The 24,457-nt window shown below is 39.6% G+C and overlaps 2 protein-coding genes across 9 annotated transcripts in view; one reads left to right on the forward strand and one right to left on the reverse strand.

Moving 5' to 3' along the window:
* VPS36 (vacuolar protein sorting 36 homolog) overlaps positions 1-2,914 on the reverse strand; it is a 66,207-nt gene extending 63,293 nt beyond the window's left edge. The window contains exons 1-2 of the mRNA XM_082365596.1: positions 2,796-2,914; positions 446-668 (exon numbers count right to left, since the gene is read on the reverse strand). The gene's annotated coding sequence lies outside the window, so the exon portion shown is untranslated. The remainder of the gene's footprint in view (positions 1-445; positions 669-2,795) is intronic.
* A 2-nt stretch (positions 2,915-2,916) lies between these two features.
* NEK3 (NIMA related kinase 3) lies at positions 2,917-23,397 on the forward strand. 8 transcript variants are annotated; one of them, XM_082365547.1, is made up of 17 exons: positions 2,991-3,006; positions 3,601-3,684; positions 5,398-5,567; positions 7,054-7,147; positions 7,549-7,646; positions 8,885-8,968; positions 9,777-9,844; positions 9,935-10,021; positions 12,061-12,115; positions 14,137-14,337; positions 14,880-14,952; positions 16,993-17,039; positions 19,134-19,236; positions 20,088-20,204; positions 20,466-20,600; positions 22,257-22,383; positions 22,816-23,397. In XM_082365547.1, exons 3-17 carry the CDS (start codon positions 5,451-5,453, stop codon positions 22,895-22,897), a joined length of 1,488 nt encoding a protein of 495 aa, XP_082221673.1. In that variant the 5' UTR covers positions 2,991-3,006; positions 3,601-3,684; positions 5,398-5,450; the 3' UTR covers positions 22,898-23,397. The 8 variants fall into 8 exon arrangements, with proteins under 8 accessions (XP_082221674.1, XP_082221678.1, XP_082221679.1 ...); XM_082365548.1 differs by lacking the exon at positions 3,601-3,684 and having other exon boundaries at positions 2,917-3,006; XM_082365549.1 differs by lacking the exons at positions 2,991-3,006; positions 3,601-3,684 and adding an exon at positions 3,113-3,228.
* Positions 23,398-24,457: the final 1,060 nt, after the last annotated feature.

Consider the following 24,457-nt stretch of genomic DNA (forward strand, 5'->3'; position numbering starts at 1 on the left):
TGTAAGTCAAATCATGATGCTGTACACCTTAAACTTACACAGTGCTGTATGTCAATTATATCTCAATAAAACTGGAAGAAAAAAAAAAAAGACCATTCCTTTTCCACCTTCTTTTGAGGTTCAGAGCATCCAACTAGATTGGTGGTTCTCAATCAGGGGCTATTCTGTGCCAGTTCTCCCCACTCCACTGCCACCTCTCATCCTGGGACATTTTCAATATCTGGAGACAGTTTGTTACAACCGAGGGCAGGGGGTACTGCTGGCATCTGGCGGGCAGAGGCCAGAGATAACTGCTAAACAACCTACAAAGCACAAGGCAAGCACCACACCCTCACCCCCATAACAAAGAATTATCCAGCCCAAACGGTCAACAGGGCTGAGGGGAGAAACCCTGAACTAGATTACTGGCTCCTGTCTCCCTGTTAATGCCATCTGATGACCTCACCTCTCATTCCAATGAACTGTGCCCCCACTTCAGCAACTGATTCCTAGGCGGCAACACGGACGTTGGCTTGCAAAGAACTGCGGCCACCTCTGAAATCTTGAGACCTACGGTCCTGTTTTCTTCACAACTCCTCTCCCACCAGCTGTCTCCCTTGTTCCCTCCACGGTGGTTCTTTGACTTCATTCAGACCTCTAGCTCATCATCGAGACCGTCTAGGACAGCACTAGAAATAGAAATATATTGCAAGTTACATACGTAACTTAAAATATTCTAGTATCACTCCGCGCTTTCACTGCCGAGGGTGCGGGTTTGATCCCTGGTTGAGGAACTAAGACCCTGCAAGCTGAGCAGCGCGGCCAAAAAAATAAAAAAATCAAGTCAGCGGTAATTAATATACAAAATGATTAATGGGATATTTTACTTTTTTTTGGTATTTTACTTTTTTTCAAATTAGATAAATGAATGCAATTAAATTTTGAGCATTAATCTTTCATCTAGTAATCTTGCCAAATTCATTCATTAACTCTAAAGTTTGTAGATTATTTTTCACAGATATAATCTTATTTGTGAACAATGACAATATTATTTCTTTCATTCTAATATTTATGCCTTTTATTTCTTTCTCTTGCCTTATTGAGCTGTTAAAATCTCCAGTAGAATGCTGAGTAAAACGGGCTGGCAAGAATCCTTGCGTTGTTCCCAGCAAGTGGGGAGGGGTCTTCAGCCAGCCATCACCATCTGATTTTATTTGAAATTCTGTGTGTATTTTACATTTACAGCACATTTCTGTTTGCACCAGCAGCCAGTTTTCATGTGCTCAGTAGCCACACGTGTCTAGTACCTACATAATGGATGGTGCCAGTCTAGACTTCACTTCCTTCACAGGGATATTCGGTCTAGACACCGAGGTGTGTCACGTCAATCATCCTTATATCAGCACCCTTAACCCCCTTGTCCTAGTGTACTTCTGTTATCTACATAATCCCAATTTTGGATTAATCCAAATGTCTTACTCCTAGGGATGACTACACAATTATTCATTAGAATCACCTCTGAGCTGCTTGATCACCTTTGCCCACATAAGCTTCTTCTGGTATTCTGAAAACAACAATCAAAACTTCACTACTCGGAATTTTACTGTATAGAACTAATAAATAATATAAAAATCTCGATTTAAAAAGAAAACCTTCCTCTTCACAAGATTTCCATATGCTATAGATGACTTAATTTTCTATTTCATAGAGAAAATTGAGGCTTTCAAGATTCCTTCTCCTTCTCTAATATTATCTACATCCATCCACATCTTTATTTCCTCTTCTGGTCTCAGAAGCAAATCTGTCTGTTCCTCATTTAGTCCAAGGCTAATTCTCTTCCTGGGCTCTAAAAGCCGTCCTTTCATCTTAGCTAGACCTTCCTGCAGAATTCCCTGGTGGTCCAGTGGTTAGGACTCCACGCTTTCACTGCAGAGGGCCCAGGTTCAATCCCTGGTCCGGGAAACTAAGATCCTGCAAGCCACAGCCAAAAAAAAAATAAAATAAAAAATAAAAACACATTATTTGGATCAACTAGACCTTCCTGGCCCCCCTCCCCCTAGCACTTTCAGCCTCTCTTTCCTTCCATTGGTTTATTATCTCTCAACATATAGCTACAATTTCCCCATTAATAAAATACTCTCATAAATAATCTTGTGCTTCCCTCCACCCATGGTTATCACCCTTTCTCCTTCTCTTCAAGGCTAAGTATCTTGAAAATATCCTGAACTCCTTGATTCTTCTGACCATCTCACCTCAGCTACTGCAATCTGGTTTCTCCCACATCACATCACTGATATACTTTCTTCAAAGTTACCCATGACCTTCTGTTGCTAAATCCGATGGGCTCTCTTCAGACCTTGTAATTGGGTCAGCTTTTCAGACTGTTTATCACTGCAGTGTGTCTGACATTATTGCAGCGTAGTGGTTAAGGGTCAGACTGGAGCCAAACTGCCTGGGTTCTAATTCTACTTCTACCACTTATTAGCTGTGGGACCTGAGGCAAAGAACTTTACCTCTCTGTGCCTCAGGGATAATAATTGTACCTACCTTTAGGGTTGTTTTGAAGATTAAATGAGTTAATAGCTAACAGTTTAGTCCTATCGTATGCACTTTACATGCTAAGCTCACTTAAAAGAGTGCTTAGCCCCTCGTAACTTGTATATGTTATCTATAATAATGGATAGGTGTGGCCATCTTTGGGGGACCATTGATCTTCCCTCCACACTTGCCCAAGTTCACACAATTGGTAAGCTGAGCGCTGTGCCCATGAAACTTATCTACATGGGCTGTTCGCTTAAACTGGAGACAGAACTTACGTTTCGTGAAGGATACTTTCCCTCAGTATTATTGGCATTGTTCTGGAGCGACGTGGAACACGACTTTGAAAACGCGCCCTTCGTAGGCCCGGCTACCCCTAGAACAGCGCCTCCCTCTCGACCCGGAAAGCTTCCTTCGCCGGCAACCCGAGAGACGACCCGCCGGCCCGCCCCCCGGAAACGCGCCCGGCTCAGGACCTCTGGGAAGCGGGTGAGCAGTCTGGTCGGGCAGGCACCCTCGGGGGGAACGAGGGTGGGGGCGGCTGGGCGCTGGGCGCAGGGCACTGGGCGGGCGGCGCCCACGCGGGGTGGGGGCGAGCGGGACCCGCGCTCCGGCGCTCGCGGACCCGGGCCTGGGGGTCGCGGGGGCAGCGCGGGCAGGGATGCGAGGCGGAGCGTCTTCTCCGGGAGTGAGGATCGGGTCTCCCCCGAGGTGCGGTCCCCGCGCTCACCTTCTAAGCTGCATCCTACATTTGCATTTGCAAATCACTTGATTAGCCTTTGATCGGTATAGGCCTGCGAAGCGACGCTTTTGTCACATTCAGAGCATATACAGGTCTTTTAATGAGCTTAGGTGTGTAATGAGTAACAGGGGAAAACGTGGGCAGAAAGGACCAAATGTGGTTTTCAGCTAAGAAAAGTCAGTGGTTGTTCTTGCTTATCAGTTACTGTCTGCTCACAGAATAAATACCCTAAGTAAAAAAGAATAAAAATATGGGAAAACTAGGTCTTCTTGTCAAATCGTGTAATGCCAGGGTCAGTTAGAATAGCGTCAAAGAACTTTTTTCTTTCACGTCATATCCAGAAAGATCTTACTGTCCTTGAAAAGAATTGTTTCTGAAGACCATGCATCTGATTTGGTTACATGGAGAAATTCTAGAGTCTCCTGGTGAGTCTAGGTAAACAGGAATACAAATGGTCGCTAGAACTGTAGGTTTTGGTTTGTGATTTTTGCTTTACCCGCCATGCTCTCCGGACCGCATAAATCTTTGTGGTGTGATTTTTATGAAAATAAAACACTACAAGTAAGTTTTGTGAAAATCAAGTAAACTCATTCCAGTGTTTTTTCTGTAATGAAAAAAAAAAAAGCATCACTTGTCTAAGGTTTAATAATAATAATAGCTGTCATTTATTCAGGGCCCCCTATGTACCAGGTAAAGTGTTAGGAACTTTATATTCATTCTTTCTGATGTATTAAGAGATCCAGCGAGCTGCTTCATCCAGGAAATATAAAAGGGAGACTGAAGTTTAAGGACTCTGCTTAACATGTCTTCTTCGTCCCAGGCACCTCCAACTCGGCATGTCCCCAAAGGAGCGCATGTCTCCCTTCCCCACGCCTTTCCCCTCCCACCCCACTCTCACCGCCAGAAAAATCAAACCAAAAACACCAGGCACACAACCATCATGCCTTTCCTTTTTCTCAGGGAAAGGTATCAGTATTTGCCCAATTTACAACAGAAACCTGAGTCTACCTTGTTCCCTTCTCCCTATTTGTCCCCCGTAAATCTGTAACCAAAAATCTTGCAAGTTCTTTCTACATGTTCTTTCCCCTTGTCTTCATCCCCCTTGCCACCCCCCCATTCCATTGTGTCATCATTTTCCTGCCTTTTCTGTGGTAGGAGTCCTGCTCCGGCCCTCCTCCTCTCTCCTCTGTCTGGTCCATTGCTCTAAAGGCAGCATGAGTAATTTTTCTAAGCTGTAAATCTGCTCTCTTGGTTAAAACCCTTCAGAGACAGCCTGTTAATTACCCCAGGATAAAATCCAGCAGCCTGAACTTTGCTTACAGTGACCTTGAGACAAGGCCAAGTTTGCCTTGCTAGCCTTACTGTCCTCTTTCAAGTCCTTGACCTGAAACAATCTCTTTTGCTCTTACCTATGCGATTCCCTCTGCCTCCATCATGTCCCTCCTCTTTGCCTAGATATCTCCCATTTATCCTTCAGGCTTCAGCCTAAATATCATCTTCCTAACTCCCCAGGATACCTCTGCCGAGGGCCAGCATGACTCTCCCTGTAAGACTCGCCACCCTGCATTTGTTGAGGGCTGTGGTCCCGTCTGCTTTGGAGTGTGCATGATGGCTGGGGCTGAATGTTGAGAGATTTGTTCAGGATTATAAAACCTGGCACAGATGCTCTGTGTCCACCTGTTGAATGAATAAAGGAATAAGTCGTCCTATCATGGTGATTAGAGCTACTTTGAATTAATTCTGCCTTTTGAAAGTAAATTTAATTCTCAGTTGTTGTTGTTTTTTTTTTGTGGGCGAATCTTTTTTTTTTTTTTAATTGGGGTATAGTTGCTTTGCAGTGTTGTGTTAGTTTCTGCTGTACAGCAAAGTGAATCAGCTATACGTATACATCTATCCCCTCTCTTTTGGATTTTCTTCCCAGTTAAGTCACCAGAGTACTGAGTAGAGTTCCCTGTGCTATACAGCAGGTTCTCATTAGTTATTTATTTTATACATAGTAGTGTATGTATGTCAATCCCAATCTCCCAATTCATCCCACCTCCCCCTTCCCCCCTTGGTGTCCATATGTTTGTTCTCTACGTCTGTGTCTCTGTTTCTGCGTTGCAGTAATTCTCAGTTGTTTCTGTTTTTGAGTCTAGGTTGGGCGAGCCGGTGGTGACTGCGGGAGTGGAGCCCCTGTGCGGTGCCCAGCATGGACGGTTACACGGTCCTGAGAGTGATCGGGGAGGGCTCCTTTGGCAGAGCCCTTTTGGTTCAGCAGGAGAGCAGTAATCAGATGTTTGCCATGAAAGAAATAAGGCTTCCCAAGGTCACTGCTAAAGCAATTAGCTCATGTTGAAAGTGTACATGTAATTTGTATAGGAAAACAAGTTCTTGAAATTTAACATGGAATTGCTCCTTTGTGCAAAAGATTTAATGGGTTTATTCATTAGCTTTACAAGGTCTTGATATATCTTACGTGGTTCTTAGGATGTTGTAATTAACAAAAATAATCAAGGTTTGGGTGGTGATTGCTGTTTATCTCAATGTGAATAATTTGTAATAATTTCCAATTTTGCATACTTAAGGGTGTAGGGAAGCTGCCCAAATGCAACTCGGGTGCCATATTAATGAAAAAAGGAACATCAACATACAGTGAAGAGCTGAGACCTAAAATGCTAACCTTTGGTATCAGGGAACCTATTCTGTGGATTAGTTTATAGGTTTTATTTCCCTGTAAGATGAGGAAAGTGCTGATTTATCTGTACAGTTGACCCTTGAACAACACAGGTTTGACTGCTGTGGGTCCACGTAGATTTTTTCAATAGTAAATACTACAGTGCCGTGCGATCTGAAGTTGGTTGAATCCGTGGATGCAGAACCGAGGAAATGGAGGGGTTCCTCCATACATGGAGGGCCAGCTATGAGTTGTACTTGGAATTTCAACCGCGTGCAGTCAGTGCCTCTAACCTCATTCAAGGTCAAACTGTATTTATCACTGTGTAACATAGTTGTCAGGTGAAAGAAGCCATACCATGGAGGCTGCCTAATAATGTTTTGATCAACTAAAAAAAAATACATTTTAATAAAATTCTCAGAGTATTTTTTTGTTTCCCACTGCAATCTTGACGTCGTTTAGTGGGCATCAGAATCACCTGGAGAGCTTGTTAAAACAGATTGCTGAGCCTTACCCCTGAGTTCCTGGTTGTGTAGTTCCTGGTGAGCCTGTGAATTTGCATTTTTAACAAGTTCCCCGCTGGTGGGACGCTGCTGGTCTGAGCCCCCTTGGGCTGGTACATAATCAGTTGCAGTTTCTTAATTATAAGACAAGTCATTCAGGATTTTATCCTCATAGAGTAAGTTAGGGGATAAACAGTTTTGGAAACTTATTTTGCATATGGTCTTTGTCCATCCTTGCTGCTGTAATACACGAGTATAGATATTTTTCATCTGAACCAGTGGGCTGATAAAGTGATGCAGACAGTAAAAACATGAAAGCCCTAGTTTTTCTTTAAGGAGCTACTATTGTTGATGGCATACTGGCTCTCCAAGTCAGGTTATACTTAGGCTGATGTTAAGAGTAGTTTACATTCTATACTTGTAAAGATATGAGGTCAGCTTAAGCATGCATATAGCCATTGTTGAAAAATCTGCACATGTTTTCTCGTGGAGTTTGATAAGCTCAAGTTGGGTCAAAGTACAGTGCTATGAAATTGTGTCTAGCATTGAAATATCATACAAACTACTATAATGTCGTTTTACTATCAGTTTTAGTATCAAGTATTACATTTACGCTTATTTAAATCTCCTTCTAGTCTTTCTCTGACACACAGAATTCTAGGAAGGAGGCTGTTCTGTTAGCCAAAATGAAACACCCCAATATTGTTGCCTTTAAGGAATCATTTGAAGGTAAATATGAATTTCCCCCAATACATGCATTTCTGAATTTGATTCATGGCCACTGGGGCTTTGTTTTTGTTTTTGTTTTTTTTAATTTATTTGGCTGCGTCGGGTCTTAGTTGTGGCCGGCGGGATCTTTGTTGCGGCATGCAGGATCTTTCATTACGGCACGTAGGCTCTTCCTTGCGGTGTGTGGGCTTCTCTCTAGTTGTGGTGCGTGGGCTCAGTAGTTGCAGTGCACGGGCTCTCTAGTTGTGGCACGCAGGCTTAGTTGCCCTGCGGCGTGTGGGATCTTAGTTCCCCGACCAGGGATCAAACCCCCGTCCCTTGCGTTGGAAGGACGATTCTTAACCACTGGACCACCAGGGAAGTCCCTGGGGCTTTCTTAAAGAGTCTTACATTTGTTTTAGCTGAAGGACATCTGTATATTGTGATGGAGTATTGTGATGGAGGGGACCTGATGCAGAAGATTAAACATCAGAAAGGGAAGTTATTTCCTGAAGATATGGTAAGAGACCGACTTACACAAGTTTCCCTCAAGGTTTGGAAGCAACTTTTCTCATAAAATTTGTATGTGTTAAAATAAAAGCATTGCTGTCTGTGATTACCTGACACACTAGTTAGAAATGACTCATTTCTGTATCCATGATGCTGCTTGGTGAGATGTGTCTGCCTGAGATGTTTTTAGGGAGTAAAATAGATATAATATAATAATATAATAGATATTCACCTGCAGGTGAAGTTTATAAAATATCAAGGAATAACACTTCCATGTTTAGAAGAATTTCAAAATTGTATTATTTATCATAATTTCTACTAGACATTTAAAATTTTTATTTTTTGTATTGAAATTTTAGAAGGCAGATGGATTTCTTTTGTATTTCTAGATCATCTGAAGAATGAAGCCTGCATTTCTGTTTTTCAGGATCACCTATTCTTAGTCTTTTTCCTTCTACAGTTTAGCATAGTCTCTTAAAATACTTACTGCCTTTTTAATGGAAAGTTGTGTATTAAATATTATTGGAATGAGTTGACTAAGGAAAATACTTCAATAAACAGCTTTACCGGGGCTTAGTTTGATACATGGTATATAACGTTTTGAGAGTATATTAGTATAAATATTTTTCATCTAGAGGTTGTCTTGTTAAGAATATGGGTTCCATTGTAGCATGTCAGCCTGGCTTCAAAGGATTGTTGGTAATATAATGAAATCTTTTAATGTTAACATATGAATATTCTGAAAAAGTGAATGAAAATCTGATGTAATGATTACACTATAAAAAGTTATAGCATATTCATTTCTAAACGGCGAACTACTTTTATACGTGTATTTAAGAAATATTTTTATTTGGTTAAATACAAGAAAAATATAGTGGGATTTTTATTAAAATAAATTGTTGGGAATTTCCTGGCAGTCTAGTGGTTCGGACTCCACGCTTTCACTGCCAAGGGCCCGGATTCAATCCCTGGGGGAACTAAGATCCCACAAGCCACGTGGCATGGCCAAAAAAGTAAATAAATAAATTGCTATTTGGATCATACATAAGACGATGACACATATGGGATTGATTCACAGCTTTTCTGAATTTCTCCAGGCAACACTGAATCCTGTAATTTTCAGGAGTTCTGTACTTATATTATGTAAAACTCAGGTCAGCCAGGGCCTGAAGGTGATTCTTTGGGATTTTGGGTTGCCATGAACCCGTTATTGCATTCTTGCAGATTTGCATGCTTTTTTCCTTACAGATACTTAATTGGTTTACACAAATGTGCCTTGGAGTAAATCACATTCACAAGAAACGTGTGTTACACAGAGATATCAAGTCCAAGGTAAGTGGAAACATTTTGGTCCTAAAAAAAAAAAATCGAAAACTATTTCATTCCATGATTTTTCTGTGTTATTCTCTTTCCTTTTGGGGCATTTTTATCTAGTTTAGAAATATTTATCAATGTAATATTGATATTTATGCTAGCCAAATAAGGTAGTACTTGAGAACAGGTCAGTAAATCTCTTTAGTAGTGTATGTTAATATGTTCCAGCTCTCTTAGTGACTGTTTCCTAAGACCATATGTTCTCAGATGGAAAATGGTTGAGACCGGGGCCTGCCACCTGGAGTTACGGGGACACAGGTTCTCCGGTCAGTTGAGCAGGGTCTGTGGATACAATCTGAAGTTTGCCTGCTAGATTTCTAATCAGTCATCCTGAATTCCCAAGCAGGGAAGTGCAGCTGTCCAGAGGGTATCTTGTCTTTTTATGTTCCATTCGAGGACTCGGCTGTCAGCATTTCTACCCTTGATCTCCATCATCAGCAGGCTTTGAAAGACAGCTTCTGCCGGCGCTCTCTGCCTTATATTTGTTTATTTATTTATGTTTTATACAGCAGGTTCTTATTCGTTATCTGTTTTATACATATTAGTGTATACATGTCAATCCCAATCTCCCAATTCATCCCACCACCACCACCCCCGCCCCGCCACTTCCCCCCTTTGGTGTCCATATGTTTGTTCTCTACATCTGTGTCTCTATTTCTGCCCTGCAAACCGGTTCATCTGGACCATTTTTCTAGGTTCCTCATATATCTCTGCCTTATATTTGAATGAGGGCAGATGTAATCTGAGCTCTTCTTTTTCAATGCAGAATATCTTCCTCACCCAAAAGGGAAAAGTAAAACTGGGTGACTTTGGATCTGCCCGTCTTCTCTCTAGGTACGTATGTCCCTTCTGTGGTAGTGACAGTGTCAAAACATCATCATTCAGGAACGCTCTGTAATCATTCGTACCTCTCTCTGGTTTTAGTGCCATGGCGTTTGCTTGTACGTATGTGGGAACACCTTACTATGTGCCCCCAGAAATTTGGGAAAACATGCCTTATAACAATAAAAGGTAAGTGATGTATGTAGTTGGGGCAGGGCTGACAGTTTGGTACAGGCATTGTAGCCTTCAGGTGAAGTTTGGTTTTTAAAAATGTATATCTGAAAGCAGTGTAGAATTTAAATTCCCAGGCCTCTAGATGAAAGTCATAATTTTCCCACTGTTTTAATCAGAGCTGAGAGGAGCTACATGTAAATGCTGAAAGAAAGGCCAGTCATTTCTGGGGACAGTATGCATTATATTACTGCTTCTCAAACTTTGCTGCTCCCGACTTTAAAAATCCCAAAGCTCAGGTTGTAGCCATATCAGTTAAATCCAAATGTCTGGGGGTGGGCAGCAGGCATCAGTAATTTTCCAGGATCACTAAGTGAGTCCCATGTGCGGCAAAATTTGGGAACCACTGGATTATGTCATTGAGTTGACATTTACAGGACTAGATAATAAGCACTTGACTGATAGGTTCATTGATTATCAGAAGATGGTATGAAGTCCTTATGATTTAAAGCATAATTTTTTTCTGAATATAAGTAATATGTGCCCATTGATGGAGTGGGTGGGCAGGGGAAGGATTGGAAATGTAGAGATATACAAGAAAGGAAATGGTGATCACCCACTTTTACACAACTACTGATAACATTTTGGGTTTTTTCCCCCATCCATTCTCTTTTTCCCCTAAACTTCATTTGTATACTCTATGTACAATTTAGTATCCTGCTTTTTTCACTTTATATCATATTCACTTTATCCCATATTAAAACTCTGCATAATTATTGTTAATGGTTGCATAATATTTTAATACATGCGTCTTCCAAAGTTTATTTCACATTCCTCTGTTACTGGCCTTATGATATATTTCCAATTTTCCGTATCCTAAACAGTGCTGTGATTAATATGCCTTTTGTGCATAAATACGTCGTTGTTGTCTATCACATTCTTGGCATGAATTCCTAGAAATAGAAACACCCACAGGTTCTTGTTACCATCTGCCAAGTTGTTTTCTGAAAAGGATATGATAATCCGTAATAAATAGACTCCTTTAAGAGTAAAATTGACTGAATTGGAGACAAAACAGCTATGAAGGGACTTCCTGGGACAACTGGGGAAATCTGAGTTTGGACAAAATATTACACAATAGTATTGAATTAGGTTTAAATTTCTTGGATGTGATAATGGTGTTGTGTTCATGAGAGAGCGTGTCGTTGCTCTTAGGAGATACATGTTGATGTGTTTAGGGGTGAAGTGTGTGATGTCTGCAGCCTTTCTTTCAAGAGGTTCAGATCTAGAAGGAAGAGAGGAAAAGCAGGCAAACGTGGCAAATGCTAATGGCTGAGAAACCTAGGAAGGAGCATGTGGGCATTTACTACTTTCCTGTAGGTTTCAAACTTTAGAAAATTAAAAGTTGGGGGAAATAGTTGATTAAAAAAAACACAACAAAACCTTAGTTAAAATGAAAAGAATATCATCTAGAAAAAGTCTGGGGGATGACAACTAGGTGGTGAGAATTCTGGAGGAAAGTGGAGATGCTTAGTTTGAAGAAGGGTGGGCGTATAGGGCAAACTGTAGAACTCTTTGCTGAGCTTTGAAGAGCTCTTTTGTGGAAGAATAAGAACACTGTCCCTTAGAGCCAGCCACTGGGGGCACAGAGAGCTGTGCATCAGGATGTGTGACCAAAGGCCAGGTGTTGTGCAGGCAGTCTGGGTGGAAGCTGCACTGGATGACTTCTAAAGCCCTTCTTCCAACTATGATAATCTGAGTCCGTGGATATTCCTCTTGCACCAAGTATTGATACTACTGAACTGATACCCGAACAACCCGGATTTGGAGGGGCAGGGGTTGGGGAGCAGTCAGTTTTATTGTGAACATTACTGTTAGTAAGTATCTAAGTGTTAGACCAAAATTGCTGTATATTTTATTTCAATAGCTAAGAAGTACCTGCAATGTCTGTTCTTATTAAAGGTAGAGTAATTTTTTATTTTTTGTATTACAACATATACATATTTTCATATAACTCATAACCCACTGATCATTACATTGCTTCCTTATGCTTCCAGTGACATCTGGTCCTTGGGATGCATTCTCTATGAACTCTGTACCCTTAAGCATCCAGTAAGTATGGCGTGCAAAATGGGAAAGGCAGCCTCTGGTTGTATTGGGCTAAGTCCTAAGTAATGTGCCAGATTTCAATTGGTGGTTTGCTTCCTTAGGATGAATTCATTATAAGATTTTCATGTTTCTAGTTGCTATCATCTTTGCTTTGAGCTACTTCTGTAGTATATACTAATAGGAAATTTCCATGATTTAGTATTTATAGTTCTATATTTAGCTTGCCTCCCTCCTTCCCTCCCCCCTCCATCCTGCCTTCCCTCCCTCCCTCCCTTTCTATCTTTGTGAATTTGCATATTCTAGTTATTTTGTATAAGTGAAATTATACCATATTTTTCCTTTTGTGTCTGGCTTATTTCATATAGCATAATGTTTTCAAGGTTCATCCATGTTTTAGCCTGTGTCTGAATTTCATTCCTTTTTATGACTTAATAATATTCCATTCTATGTTTATACCACATTTTGTTTATCCATCCGTCTGCTGATGGACATTTGGGTTGTTTCCACCTTTTGGTTATTGTGAGTAACGCTGCTGTGAACATGGGTGTACAAGTATCTATTAGAATCCCTGTTTCCAATTTTTGGGGTACACACATAGGAATGGAATTGCTGGGTCACATGGTAACTGCATGTTTGGCTTTTTGCGGAACTGCCAAACTGTTTTCCTTTGTTATATGTTTTTTTCCTTTACTACATGTTGATTTTTCCTTTTTCATATCTTCACTTGTATGTATTAATAGGGTAATGCACCTCCAAGGCAGAATGCCATCATGTTCTTATATTAAGTATTACTGAGGCTGACACCTAATGTTAATTGCAGTATGTTTATTTTTTTATGTTTTATAAATTTATTTATTTATTTATTTTTGGCTGCATTGGGTCCTCATTGCTGCACGCAGGCTTTCTCTAGTTGCAGCGAGCAGGGGCTACTCTTCATTGTGGTGTGTGGGCTTCTGATTGCGGTGGCTTCTCCCATTGCAGAGCACGGGCTCAAGGCACGCGGGCTTCCGTAGTTGTGGCTCGTGGGCTCTGGAGCACAGGCTCAGTAGTTGTGGCGCACCGGCCTAGTTGCTCCGCGGCATGTGGGATCTACCGGGACCAGGGCTCGAACCCGTGTCCCCTGCATTGGCAGGTGGATTCTTAACCACTGCGCCACCAGGGAAGCCCCCGCAGTATGTTTATTATACAATGAAAACTTTAAATGTTATTCTGGTATGACATTTTATATCCCACTCTATTACTTGTCAAACGGTGATAACTACTTTGATGACATGAAAGGTAAAAAGAATTTTGTATCAGAAGTTTAAAATAGGAAAAGTCTAAAGTGCATTTTGTCAGGGAGCAGGCCTGGGGATTTTTGAGGAGGAGAGAAGCAAAGAAACGTTGCACTTATTATAAGCCTTAATATCATCTGACTTTTTAAAAAGCCATATGTATGTATTACTTTGATTTTTAAAATATATTAAAAATGTGTGTCTGTGAAAACGTTGATTTGAGTAATAAAGTACCCAAAACAGGCACTGATGGTAAGACTTCCTCCAGATGGGAACATCTTTTACTATTTATGTTTACCTTTCTCCTGAACAACCATAAGATTTTAGAATAGTACCGGGTTGGGAGGTGGGGTGGGAGTTTGGGAGTAGCAGGTGAAAACTATTTGGATAAACAACAAGGTCCTCCTATATAGCACAGGGAACTATATTCAACATCCTGTGATTAAACCATAATGGAAAAGAATATGAAAAAGAATATATATAGATGTATAACTGAATCACTTTGCTATACAGCAGAAATTAACACAGTGTAAATCAACTGTACTTCAATAAAATAATTTTTTTGAAAATACAAAGAAAAAAAGTATGATTAGTAAAAAAAAAAAAAGATTATAGAACAGCACCTTAACATCTTTAGGGAGAAGAATTTCTAAAATTAAAATAATTCATATAAATTCAGTTCAGCTGGTATTTACTTATTTCTATTCTCTTTCCTTGTGTCTGCTTTTACAGTTCAGTTTTGCTTTTTAGTTTCAGGCAAATAGTTGGAAAAGTCTTATCCTCAAAATTTGTCAGGGGTCCGTGAGCCCACTGCCATCCCATTATTCCTATGAGCTTCAGCATCTGATCAAGCAGATGTTTAAAAAGAATCCCTCATATCGCCCTTCAGCTACAACTCTTCTCTCCAGAGGCTCTTTAGCTCGGTTCATCCAGAAGTGCTTACCCCCAGAGGTATGGTACATGTGAGATTGACTGTGAACAGTTTTCCCAGTGTTTGTTATCTTCTAAACACAATTACATGTTATACATGCCTGTAAAAATTCAAATAATGCAGACATGTATAAAAAAGTAAAAAGTGGTAACGTCCTTTCCCTCCTCTTCTTCTTTCCACGGTGCTATTCCCCAAATATAATCATGGATATTGTTTGCATTATCCTTCCAGATCTTTTTGGGTGTGTATAAATGTCTGTTTGTTTAAATTACGTGGATCTTTTATTTATTTATTATTTATTTATTTATTTTTCTGGCCGTGCCTTGCGGCATGTGGGATCTTAGTTCCCTGACCAGGGATCGAACCCTTGCCCCCTGCAGTGGAAGCACGGAGTCTTAACCACTGGACCACCAGGGAAGTCCCTACATGGCTCTTTTAAATGGCATTTCTACTTTTCAACTTTATTACTGTGGGGAAGAACACTGATAATTAAATGATGTTATGGCAGTATCTAAAGAAAAGCATCTTTCACATCTTTAAATTCTCTGCTTTAAACTTTCAGATCATCACAGAATATGGGGAACAGGTATTACAAGAAACCAAAAAATCTATGCATAGTACACCAAGAAAAAAGGGTAAGAATTTTTGAAAAGCTTATTTTTTGTGTTCTTTTAAAATACAGTATAACAAAAGGGAAAAATACAATTTTCAAGTTATTAGAGATGATTTCCAGAGATACTCCTCAAATCAAAATTTGCTTCTTATTCCTTCAGGCATAATTCTATACTGAATCTTACACATTTAGTTTTCCAGGGATCAAAAAAAACCTAGTTTGGAGATTTTAGAGATGTAAAGATTGTTCTCTGTTTCTTTTTTAGAACCATATTTACTCTAGTTGTTATGGATCAGGTAGAAGGCTTCTGTGGTCTCACCTAGGAATCTAGCCATGAAAATATAATATAGGAAATTGTGTCCTTAAAAACCATCTTATAAACAAAATTTTTTAAATGGAGTCTTTTTAAAAGTTGGAACTGTCCACATAATAGGTGCACAAAATTTCCAAACATCTGTAGTCAGTCCTGAGCAAATTTCAAATGTAATTTATTGTCTCTTTGGAAGTTGTCATCTCAATTTTTTCAAAGCTCTTTTTGTTGCTTTTCATTTGTCATCAATGACACATCTTTCTTCTGAAGAAATCCAACAATGACCAGGATAAGAGAGAAGAATTAAGATGTGTAGAAGGTCATCCACTGTAGGGGGATGTTGTAAAACCTCCATTATTTTTTATTTTTTATTTTTAAATTGTGCTTTTTGTTTATTTATAGTTTAAGTAACCAATTTTTTATTTATTCTGCTTGATTTTTATTTTATTTTATTTTATTTATTTATTTATTTATTTTTGGCTGTGTTGGGTCTTCGTTTCTGTGCGAGGGCTTTCTCTAGTTGTGGCAAGCGGGGGCCACTCTTCATCGCAGTGCGCGGGCCTCTCACTATCGCGGCCTCTCTTGTTGCGGAGCACAGGCTCCAGACGCGCAGGCTCAGTAGAAACCTCCATTATTTAGTGCCTGTTATCTTAGTGTTATATATTACAAAAGAAACATTTCTATTTTTTTAAATTTCTTTTTTGTTGAAGTATAGTTGATTTACAATGTCATGTTAGTTTCAAAAGAAACATTTCTAAACTATACTGTTTCCTTGAAGTTAAATTTTAAATGTTACTTTTGTAAAAATGTAAACCCTTTTAGTGATATAAACCCTTCAGTCTTACAATTCAGCGTTTTTTCCCGTTACTTAAGAGGTAGTCAGTTACCTTTGCTTCAGCAGTTTTAGTGTTGATTTTATTTTATGTACTGTTTCGTAGCTTCTGTTCACCTCCCAGGGTAGTGGGAAATTAGTTTTAGAATGCCGAGCAACCACAACAAAAGCAGTCTAAGAACAGTTTCAAGACAGTGTGGTTTCAAGATAGGAAAGTGTAGTTTTACAATTTCTAAAAAAAAGAGGAATAAGCCAGTGGGGAGGAGCCATCATATCGGGAGCACGTGTCCGGTGGTGTCTCCATCTAGTGTGTAGACAGTGAGACCAGAACAGTGAAAGCTGTGTGAGGGCAGGGGCCGTGTCTCATTTGCTCACTGTTGTATCCTCAGTGCCGTCATCACAGATGCTCAGTAGCAATTGTTTAAAATGCTGAACGAATGAGGAACACGGACCCCAGGCTCTGGCAGCGGAAAATCAGGCAGGAGCCGTCCTGCCTCCGTGACTGCTGCTGGCCCCTCATCAGGGAATAAGTAGCTGATTTCTTGAGAGGGATACCTATTCCACCTGCTGCAATAGCTGTCAGGAAAAGCAGACTGGGCAGCCAGATTATGCGAAAGGTGATAATGACCTTCCGAGTATACAGAGCGTCTTACACCTCCTGGTGCCTAAATGGGTTGGCATAAGTGAATAGAGATGTCTTAACTTGCAGATGTTAACATTAGAATAAAACAGCAGAAATAATCTCTTTTAACAGCTGAGATGTATTATTAGGCAATTAAATCTTGATATCACTATATGGGCTAGTGCTTTTGTTCTTTGACTTTAAAAACTTCATTTGTCTTTGTCACTCAAGCTCTGTGCAAATCATATTAGAAGCCTTTATGTGTTTTCTCTCTACCTTCTCTTTTCTCTTTGAGCAGACCCCAGCAGAATCAGGATAGCTTTGGAAAATGAAGCAAGCACAGTGGTAAGTGCTTTAAAGTTAAATTTCTAAAACTGTCTACTGGGTACCTGGCATCATTAGGTGCTGGGAGATATTTGGAAGACTGTTGCCTGGTCCCTGGGTTCAGGAGCTTTTCATCTTTGGGCCTGTGAAGTAACTGGCACTGTTCTCTGTACTGCCAGCCGAGCCACTTTAGGTCAGCATGTATTTGTTTTTTCATTTCTAATTATTGATGACAAGTGGTTTCAATATAGATGTGAGCGAACTTAGCCCTGCTTATAGGCATGAAAGTCTTGTTTTAGCCTGGCTCTTGGTTGGTTTTGTGTGTGTGGTACTATATATATATATAAAACATACAATTTATCACTTCAGCAATTTTTAAGCCGAATTGTAAGAATTTAATGGCATTAATTACATTCACAATACTTTTTCATCACCCCAAACAGAAACCCATTAAACAATAACTACCCATTCCTCCCCACTCTCCCTTCCACCTCAGCCCCTGGTAACCTCTAGTCTGCTTTCTGTCTCTATGAATTTGCCTATTCTAGATATTTCAAGTAAGTGGAATCACACAATATTTGTCCCTTTGTGTCTGGCTTCTTCTGCTTAGCTTAATATTTTCAAGGTTCATCCATGGTATAGCCTGTATCAGAATTTCCTTCCTTTTTATGGCTAAATAATATGTAGATCACTATTTTGATCTTGACATTTTTCTGTTCAAAAACTTTTAGTGCCTCCCCATTAAGCCCACGAATTGAGTGGACATTTTTCAGCCTGGCATTCAAGGTCCTGTTTGTCTCATTTGGCTCCAGGCAGCTGTGCCCTTTTACATGATAGCTGCAGTTAAGTCATAAATAGTAACAGCAAATCCACTTCCCAGTTTTGCCACACCCAACCCAGTAACTGGTGTCCTATTGATAATTTTTTTCTCTCTTCATCATTTCAATCAACTTTTTAACTCCCAAAGGAAAAGATGTAGTAACAACAAATGATTCTGTTTATGGAATGTACTAGTAATTAAACTTGTAAATTTTTTGAATGAACCTTAGATTGTAAATAAATAACACCATTCCCCATTACGTTGCTACAAATGGAATATATTCTGCCCCTGTACTTTTTTCTTTGCATAGTAATATCTGTTTATTTCCAGCTTTATTGAGGCCTAATTTATATGCCATAAAATTTACTCATTTTTAGCGTGCAGTTTGATGAATTTTGGTAATTTTATACAGTCATATAACCAGCACCACAGTCAAGACATAGAAATCCCATCCCCCCCAGCTGAAAATGCATTTAATGCACCTAACCTACCAAACATCCTAGCTTAGCCCAGCCCGCCTTACATGTGCTCAGAACATTCCCATTAGCCTCCAGTTTGGCAAAATCATCTAACACAGAGCTTATTTTATAATAAAGTGTTGAATATCTCATATAATGTATTCAATACTGAACTCAAAGTGAAAATCAGTGGTTCCCTGCATACAGAATAGTTGTAAGTGTATCGGCTGTTTACTCTTGTGATCACGTGGCTAAGTGGGAGCTTCGGCTCTCTGCCACTACACAGCATCACGAGAGGGTATCATATGGCATATCACTAGCCTGGGAAAAAGAGCAACATTCAAATTTTGAAATACAGTTTCTGCTGAATGTGTATCACTTTCACACCATCATGAAGTCGAAAAATCATAAGTCGAACCATCGTAATTCGAGGACCGTCTGTATGGTAACTTTATAAAATATTTCATTTTGATATTTCCAGCATGAAAAGCCCAGAAATTTTTCATTGCTCATTTCCTCTATAAAGACCTCTCAAATATCTCTGTCATTTTTATATATCCTCTTCACATTTGCAATGACTGATATTAATGGCTATTAAGGTATATGACTATTAATATACATATATTTATACTTATGTATGTGCATATATATGGTTTTTAATATACACATATATATGATTATATGGCTATTAATTTACATGGATGTATGGGGTTCTGTGGTTATTAATGTTTAATCCATCTATATTTAAAGTTAAAATAGCTGTCTTTGCCTACTTGTTTACCTTTTTTTGCAGCAATTCAAGCATTACTTAATCTTTATTTTTAATTTCTTTTCAAGCAAAGCGAAGAACCAGGTGGAAAGTGCAGCCACACTGACTTAGAAAGCATTAATAAAAATTCGGTTGAAAGTGCACTGAGAAGAGTAAACAGAGAAGAGAAAGGTAAGTTATTCAATTTCTAATCATTGTATAAGTGGAGAACTGGGGAATATACAAAGAATACCAGTTTCCACCTTACTAGGTCATAGGTTTCATAAGCAAGTAGATAAGCAGATTTGTGTTTGCTTATCCAGTAGTGTTACAGGAATATTTTATTTACCTATAAAAAAAGAGAAAATCGTGTTTATTAATAAGAGGCTTCAGAAAAAATAGTATTTGTTGTGCTCTCCGCCTTAAAAATCCTGGCACACAGTGTCTACCTAAGTCCTCTTGGGCCTTTAATTCTTGTACATTGTGTAATATGTGAGTATATACATAGCATTTTTTTAAATAAATTTATTTATTTATTTTTGGCTATGTTGGGTCTTGGTTGCTGCGCGCGGGCTTCCTCTAGTTGTGGCGAGTGGGGGCTACTCTTCATTGTGGTGCGTGGGCTTCTCATTGTCGTGGCCTCTCCTGTTGCGGAGCACGGGCTCTAGGCACGCAGGCCCCAGTAGCTGTGGCACGTGGGCCCCAGTAGTTGTGGCATACGGGCCTAGCCTCTCCGCGGCATGTGGGATCCTCCCAGACCAGGGCTCGAACCCGTGTCCCCTGCATTGGCAGGCGGATTCCTAACCACGGAGCCACCAGGGAAGCCCCTATACATAGTATTTTAAAAATTTCACTTTAATGATTAGCTTTACCTTTTCATTTGGATTTCTTTTTCATTCCCTTTACTACTTAGACTTGAAAGAGTGTTGTTAGATCTGAGTTTGAAAGAGAAAAGAAATACTTTTCTTTTAGAGAAATACTGTGTGCATATAGATGAATAAATAAAAGAATAAGCTCAGCAGTTCTTCTTTACCCTTTAAAAGCCAGTTCACCAGGTCCTCTCAGGCGACAGTGGGAGAGAAACGTATCCAGTACAGCTCTTACAGCTTTGGAAAATGCATCCTTACTCACCTCCACTTTAACGGCAGAGGACGATAGAGGTTAGTAGATTGAATTCTATTATTTTATTATGGAACATTCTCTAATAGTTGTTCAATGAGCCAGAGATTTTTCTTTTTTTTTTTAATGTCACTCTGTGAAGGATATTTGGTTATCAGACATCAGAGCGCTGCTCATACAGGCAAGTGAAATAGATCTGGGTAGAGAGTTAAATATAATTAGCTTTGCTTGAAATATGATCTGAAGATATATGCTGAAAATCTTTTTTATTTGGGACTAATTTTTTATCTTTTCCCAACTAGGTGGTTCTGTAATAAAGTACAGTGAAAATAATACCCGTAAGCAGTGGCTCAAAGAGACTCCTGAGACCTTGTTGAACATTCTTAAGAATGCTGACCTCAGCTTGGCATTTCAAACCTACACAATATATAGACCAGGTGATTCATGTCTGTTACATAACTGTGGAAACCCTTTGATTTTTTTGAAAAAATTGTGGTAAAATATACATAACCATAAAATATACCATTTTAACCATTTTTAAGCGGACAGTTCAGGAGCATTAAGTACATTCACATTGTGCAGTCATCACCACATTCCTTCTTCCAAAATGGAAACTCTGTATCCATTAGATAATAACTCCCTGTTCCCTCCTCCCAGAAACCCTTTGATCTTAAAGCTATGAAATATTTAATAGCATTGTAGTTTTAGGTTTTCTTGAATCTTTTCTAGCCAGTCTGAAGCCATAATTAAAATTTCCTGTAGAGCTTCATTCCTTCTGTTTGCCCATTTGTTTGCTTATTTTAATAATCATGTGATCACTTTGAAGTGTGGCCCGTTTTTACCGTGCAAATACACCCCTGCTTTAGGGACTCTGTAGCTCAGACTTTATCCTAGTAAACGCTGAGGAACTTCAAGATTTCTTCAGCTCTGTACTTGGATTCTGTTACATTGAATAGAACACACAACAAAAGATGAACAATTAGGATTTGACTTTTTTTTATCGTTTCTACAGACGTTTTCACTAAAATTATACAACATAATCTTTTAAGATACTATCCTTAGGAATCTGGGCCAAAGGACTGCATTAAGGGTGTGTATGTGTGAATGCACGTGTGTTTAATTTTGATAATTCAGTTACTAAAGCCGTCTTGCTTGGTTTAAGATCTAAGATAAATTATGCCAAGGAGAGCATGTCATGGTGTGGCAAGCCTTGACCGTATGTATTGTAGCAGATTTAGTGTATTTGTTGATTTGATCAGTATTTATTGAGTGCCTAACATATACTAGGTTAAGATTTTAAAAAAAAAGAATAAAACATAATTCCTTCCTTGAAAGAGTTGGTTATTGGGAGACCAACACACAAGCAGAGCATTGTAGAGCTGTGTACCACGTGTCTGATAGAGCTGTGTGCAGACAGTTATGGGTCCCTAGGAGAGGTGGGTGCATTGGGAGGCAGGTGCTAAGGAAGGTTAATGATTATGACTTTTGTTTTAGCAATTATAGATCCTGGATTTTGTTTCTGGTCCATTGATGAAGATGTTGTCATTTCAGGAAAGTCACTGTTTAAAAAATATATCATAGCTCTATTGTGAAAGGATTTTTATAAAGATTGAACCCACATTTTTATGTTAGGTTATTGTTTTGTAAGCAAAAATCTGAAAGTAACGACTATCTGGAAAAAAATTTAAAAACATGCATTTGGTCTTAATTCCCTAATTTTATTCCCCTCCATTGGGAAAACTTAGGGGGAGGCGAGAGCTCAAAGGAGAAAAAATTAACTGTTATCCAGCTGTCCAAAGACAACTTTTAATGCTTTAATATGGGTTCATATATTTGAGGGTTTTAATTATAATTTTCTGAGTTTTTGTTTTGAAGAAAGTGCTGTTTAAAAATTTAATACCCATACTGGTGCTTACTGGGCCTGTTTTATGCCAGAATCATGCTGGGTAATGCAGGGAGACACTACAGAAAAATACAGAGCCTGGCATTGCCCTCAATTAGCCCACAAGCCTTTGGAGGAATTTAGTGCAACATGAATGAAATAAGTAAAAACTGCTTAACTTGGCATAATTTCTGTTAATATTCCTCTGAAGGTGCAGAAGGGTTCTTGAAAGGCCCCCTGTATGAGGAAACAGAAGCATCAGACGATGTTGATGGAAGTCATGATTCTGTCATTTTGGATCCAGAGAGACTCGAACCTGGACTGGATGAGGAGGATACGTAAGTGATATACGCAGATAGCGTGTGCGTGCGTGTCCTTTAAAGTGTACTTTAATCATTTCTGGTTTAGTAGGAGCCGCTTATATTACTTTGCGTCATTAATGAATACTTATATCTTGATCTTTTGTCTGGCATGGGTAATGTGTTATGGTATTATCACAGAATTCCTGACTGAGCCATGTGTTTATAATCATTTAGCTTGGACTTATTTTTTAATATACCAGATTTTTATATTGAAAAAGTTGTAGAAACAGTGAAAGAAGTGATCCTTTGGAAGGCTAACCATTTTTTTTTCCTCTGTTCAGTTGCCTTATGGAGCTCAGTTTTCAAAAATGTCGGTATTGTTACGGTGGTGTACTGCTTTGAACCCATCGGCAAATATTAACTGTGCTCCTTAAATGGAGGCTTAATATCCAGATTGTTTTTTCACAGGGACTTTGAGGAAGATGACAGTTCTGACTGGGTAGCAGAGCTGAAACAGCGAGCCGGCTGGCGAGGAGCGTCTGATGGATAACGCCCAAGGAGACGTTCCGTAGTCACACTGAGGAGATGTTTAACATGAGGAATTGATATTTGGATAATACTTAATTCACGGGATGTGTATTTTCCTTTAGAAACAGAGTGAAGAGAGGGAAACTGAATATTTAAAATTATTCCCGGTTAGTATGATAAGGTATAAAAAAGTCTAGAACTCTTACGAGTTTTTGAATTCAGAGGAGAAGGCATAGCAGAATGGGTATGAGGTTTGGGCTTTGCGGTCAGAACAGAAATTGAATGCTACCACCTACTGCTTGTGTGACTGTGAGAAATGACTTAACCTCCTTGAGCCCGAATTTCCTCAACTACAAAATGAGGATAACAATGCCTACCTCAGAGGGAGGCTGACCTTAGACCATCACGGCAGCCCTTAATGTTATTATTTGCATTGTTATGATTTATGCTTATTACTATGTATCTCTTTTTATATCTCCTAAAGGTTTGAGGATCTAAATATATTTAATTATAACATAATAATGTGTGTGATTTTTCAGTAAGGCCTATCCCTGGGTAGTGATCAATCATCTTCAGTGATCACCAACTACCAGCTGTCCTTAAATACAGCCCCTCACAGGATGCACAAAAGAGCCCAGGTCAGAGGATCAGCCATGGGAGGAGTGGGGTGAGCTACAGAACTGGTCAGAAGTTGGTGGTCCTGTATATGAGAAAGGAATGGGGCCAAAGGTGAGAAGTCCGTACAGGAAGTAGCAGAAACCAGTGTTGTGGAACTAATGGCGGGCAGGACCCCAACACGTCTGGGTCACCATGACCCACATGTGCCGAGGCCTGTCATTTCCTGCTGTGATGCTTTAGTGAAGGGAGACTATTTTACTAAAGAAACTGGCTCTTCGCAGGGGATCCCACAGGGGCAAGTGTGGGAACAGCATAAGCCTGGCCTGGTATAGGGAATGATGCTCAAATAAACAAAAGGGGGAAATAGTTGTGAGACGACAGTAGGATCATTAATAAAGATCTGCTGAAATGTGGACTACGTACGTCTTTTAAAGAGTTAAACATTTTTTAAAAATCTTAACATACAAAAACTGTGTTATAGCCTTCAGCACCCCAGCTCCCATCCCCCATTATTTATACTCAAAACATTTGGTCATCCTTAGTCTTGCTCTGGTCTCTGAGTCTCTCCATCTTCCCATATTTTTCAGAACCCTGACATTTTTGAGGCGTACCGGTTAGATGTGGTAAAATGTCCCTCAATTTGGGATTGTCTGGTGTTTTCCTCATGATGGGACTGAGCATGAGTGTTTGAACACCACAGACGTGAAGTGCCCTTCCCAATACATCCTGTCAGGGGTGTGCCATCTCCTCACGACGTTACTGCTGTTGTTAACCTTGATCTCTTGGCTCAGGCAGTGTCTGCCGGGGTCTCTGCTGTAAGTTCCTAATTTTACGTTTCCATGTTCTAGTCACTCTGAGTCACTAAATCCAGCCTATTCTCAAGTGGAGAGGATATTGCCAGGTACTCGGCTTCCATAAATACTGTATTTGATACCTCTTAGACATCTCAAATCTTAGCAGTGCC

Source organism: Balaenoptera borealis (genome assembly GCF_965194805.1).
Source record: "Balaenoptera borealis genome assembly, chromosome: 18".
Classification (NCBI taxonomy): domain Eukaryota; kingdom Metazoa; phylum Chordata; class Mammalia; order Artiodactyla; family Balaenopteridae; genus Balaenoptera; species Balaenoptera borealis.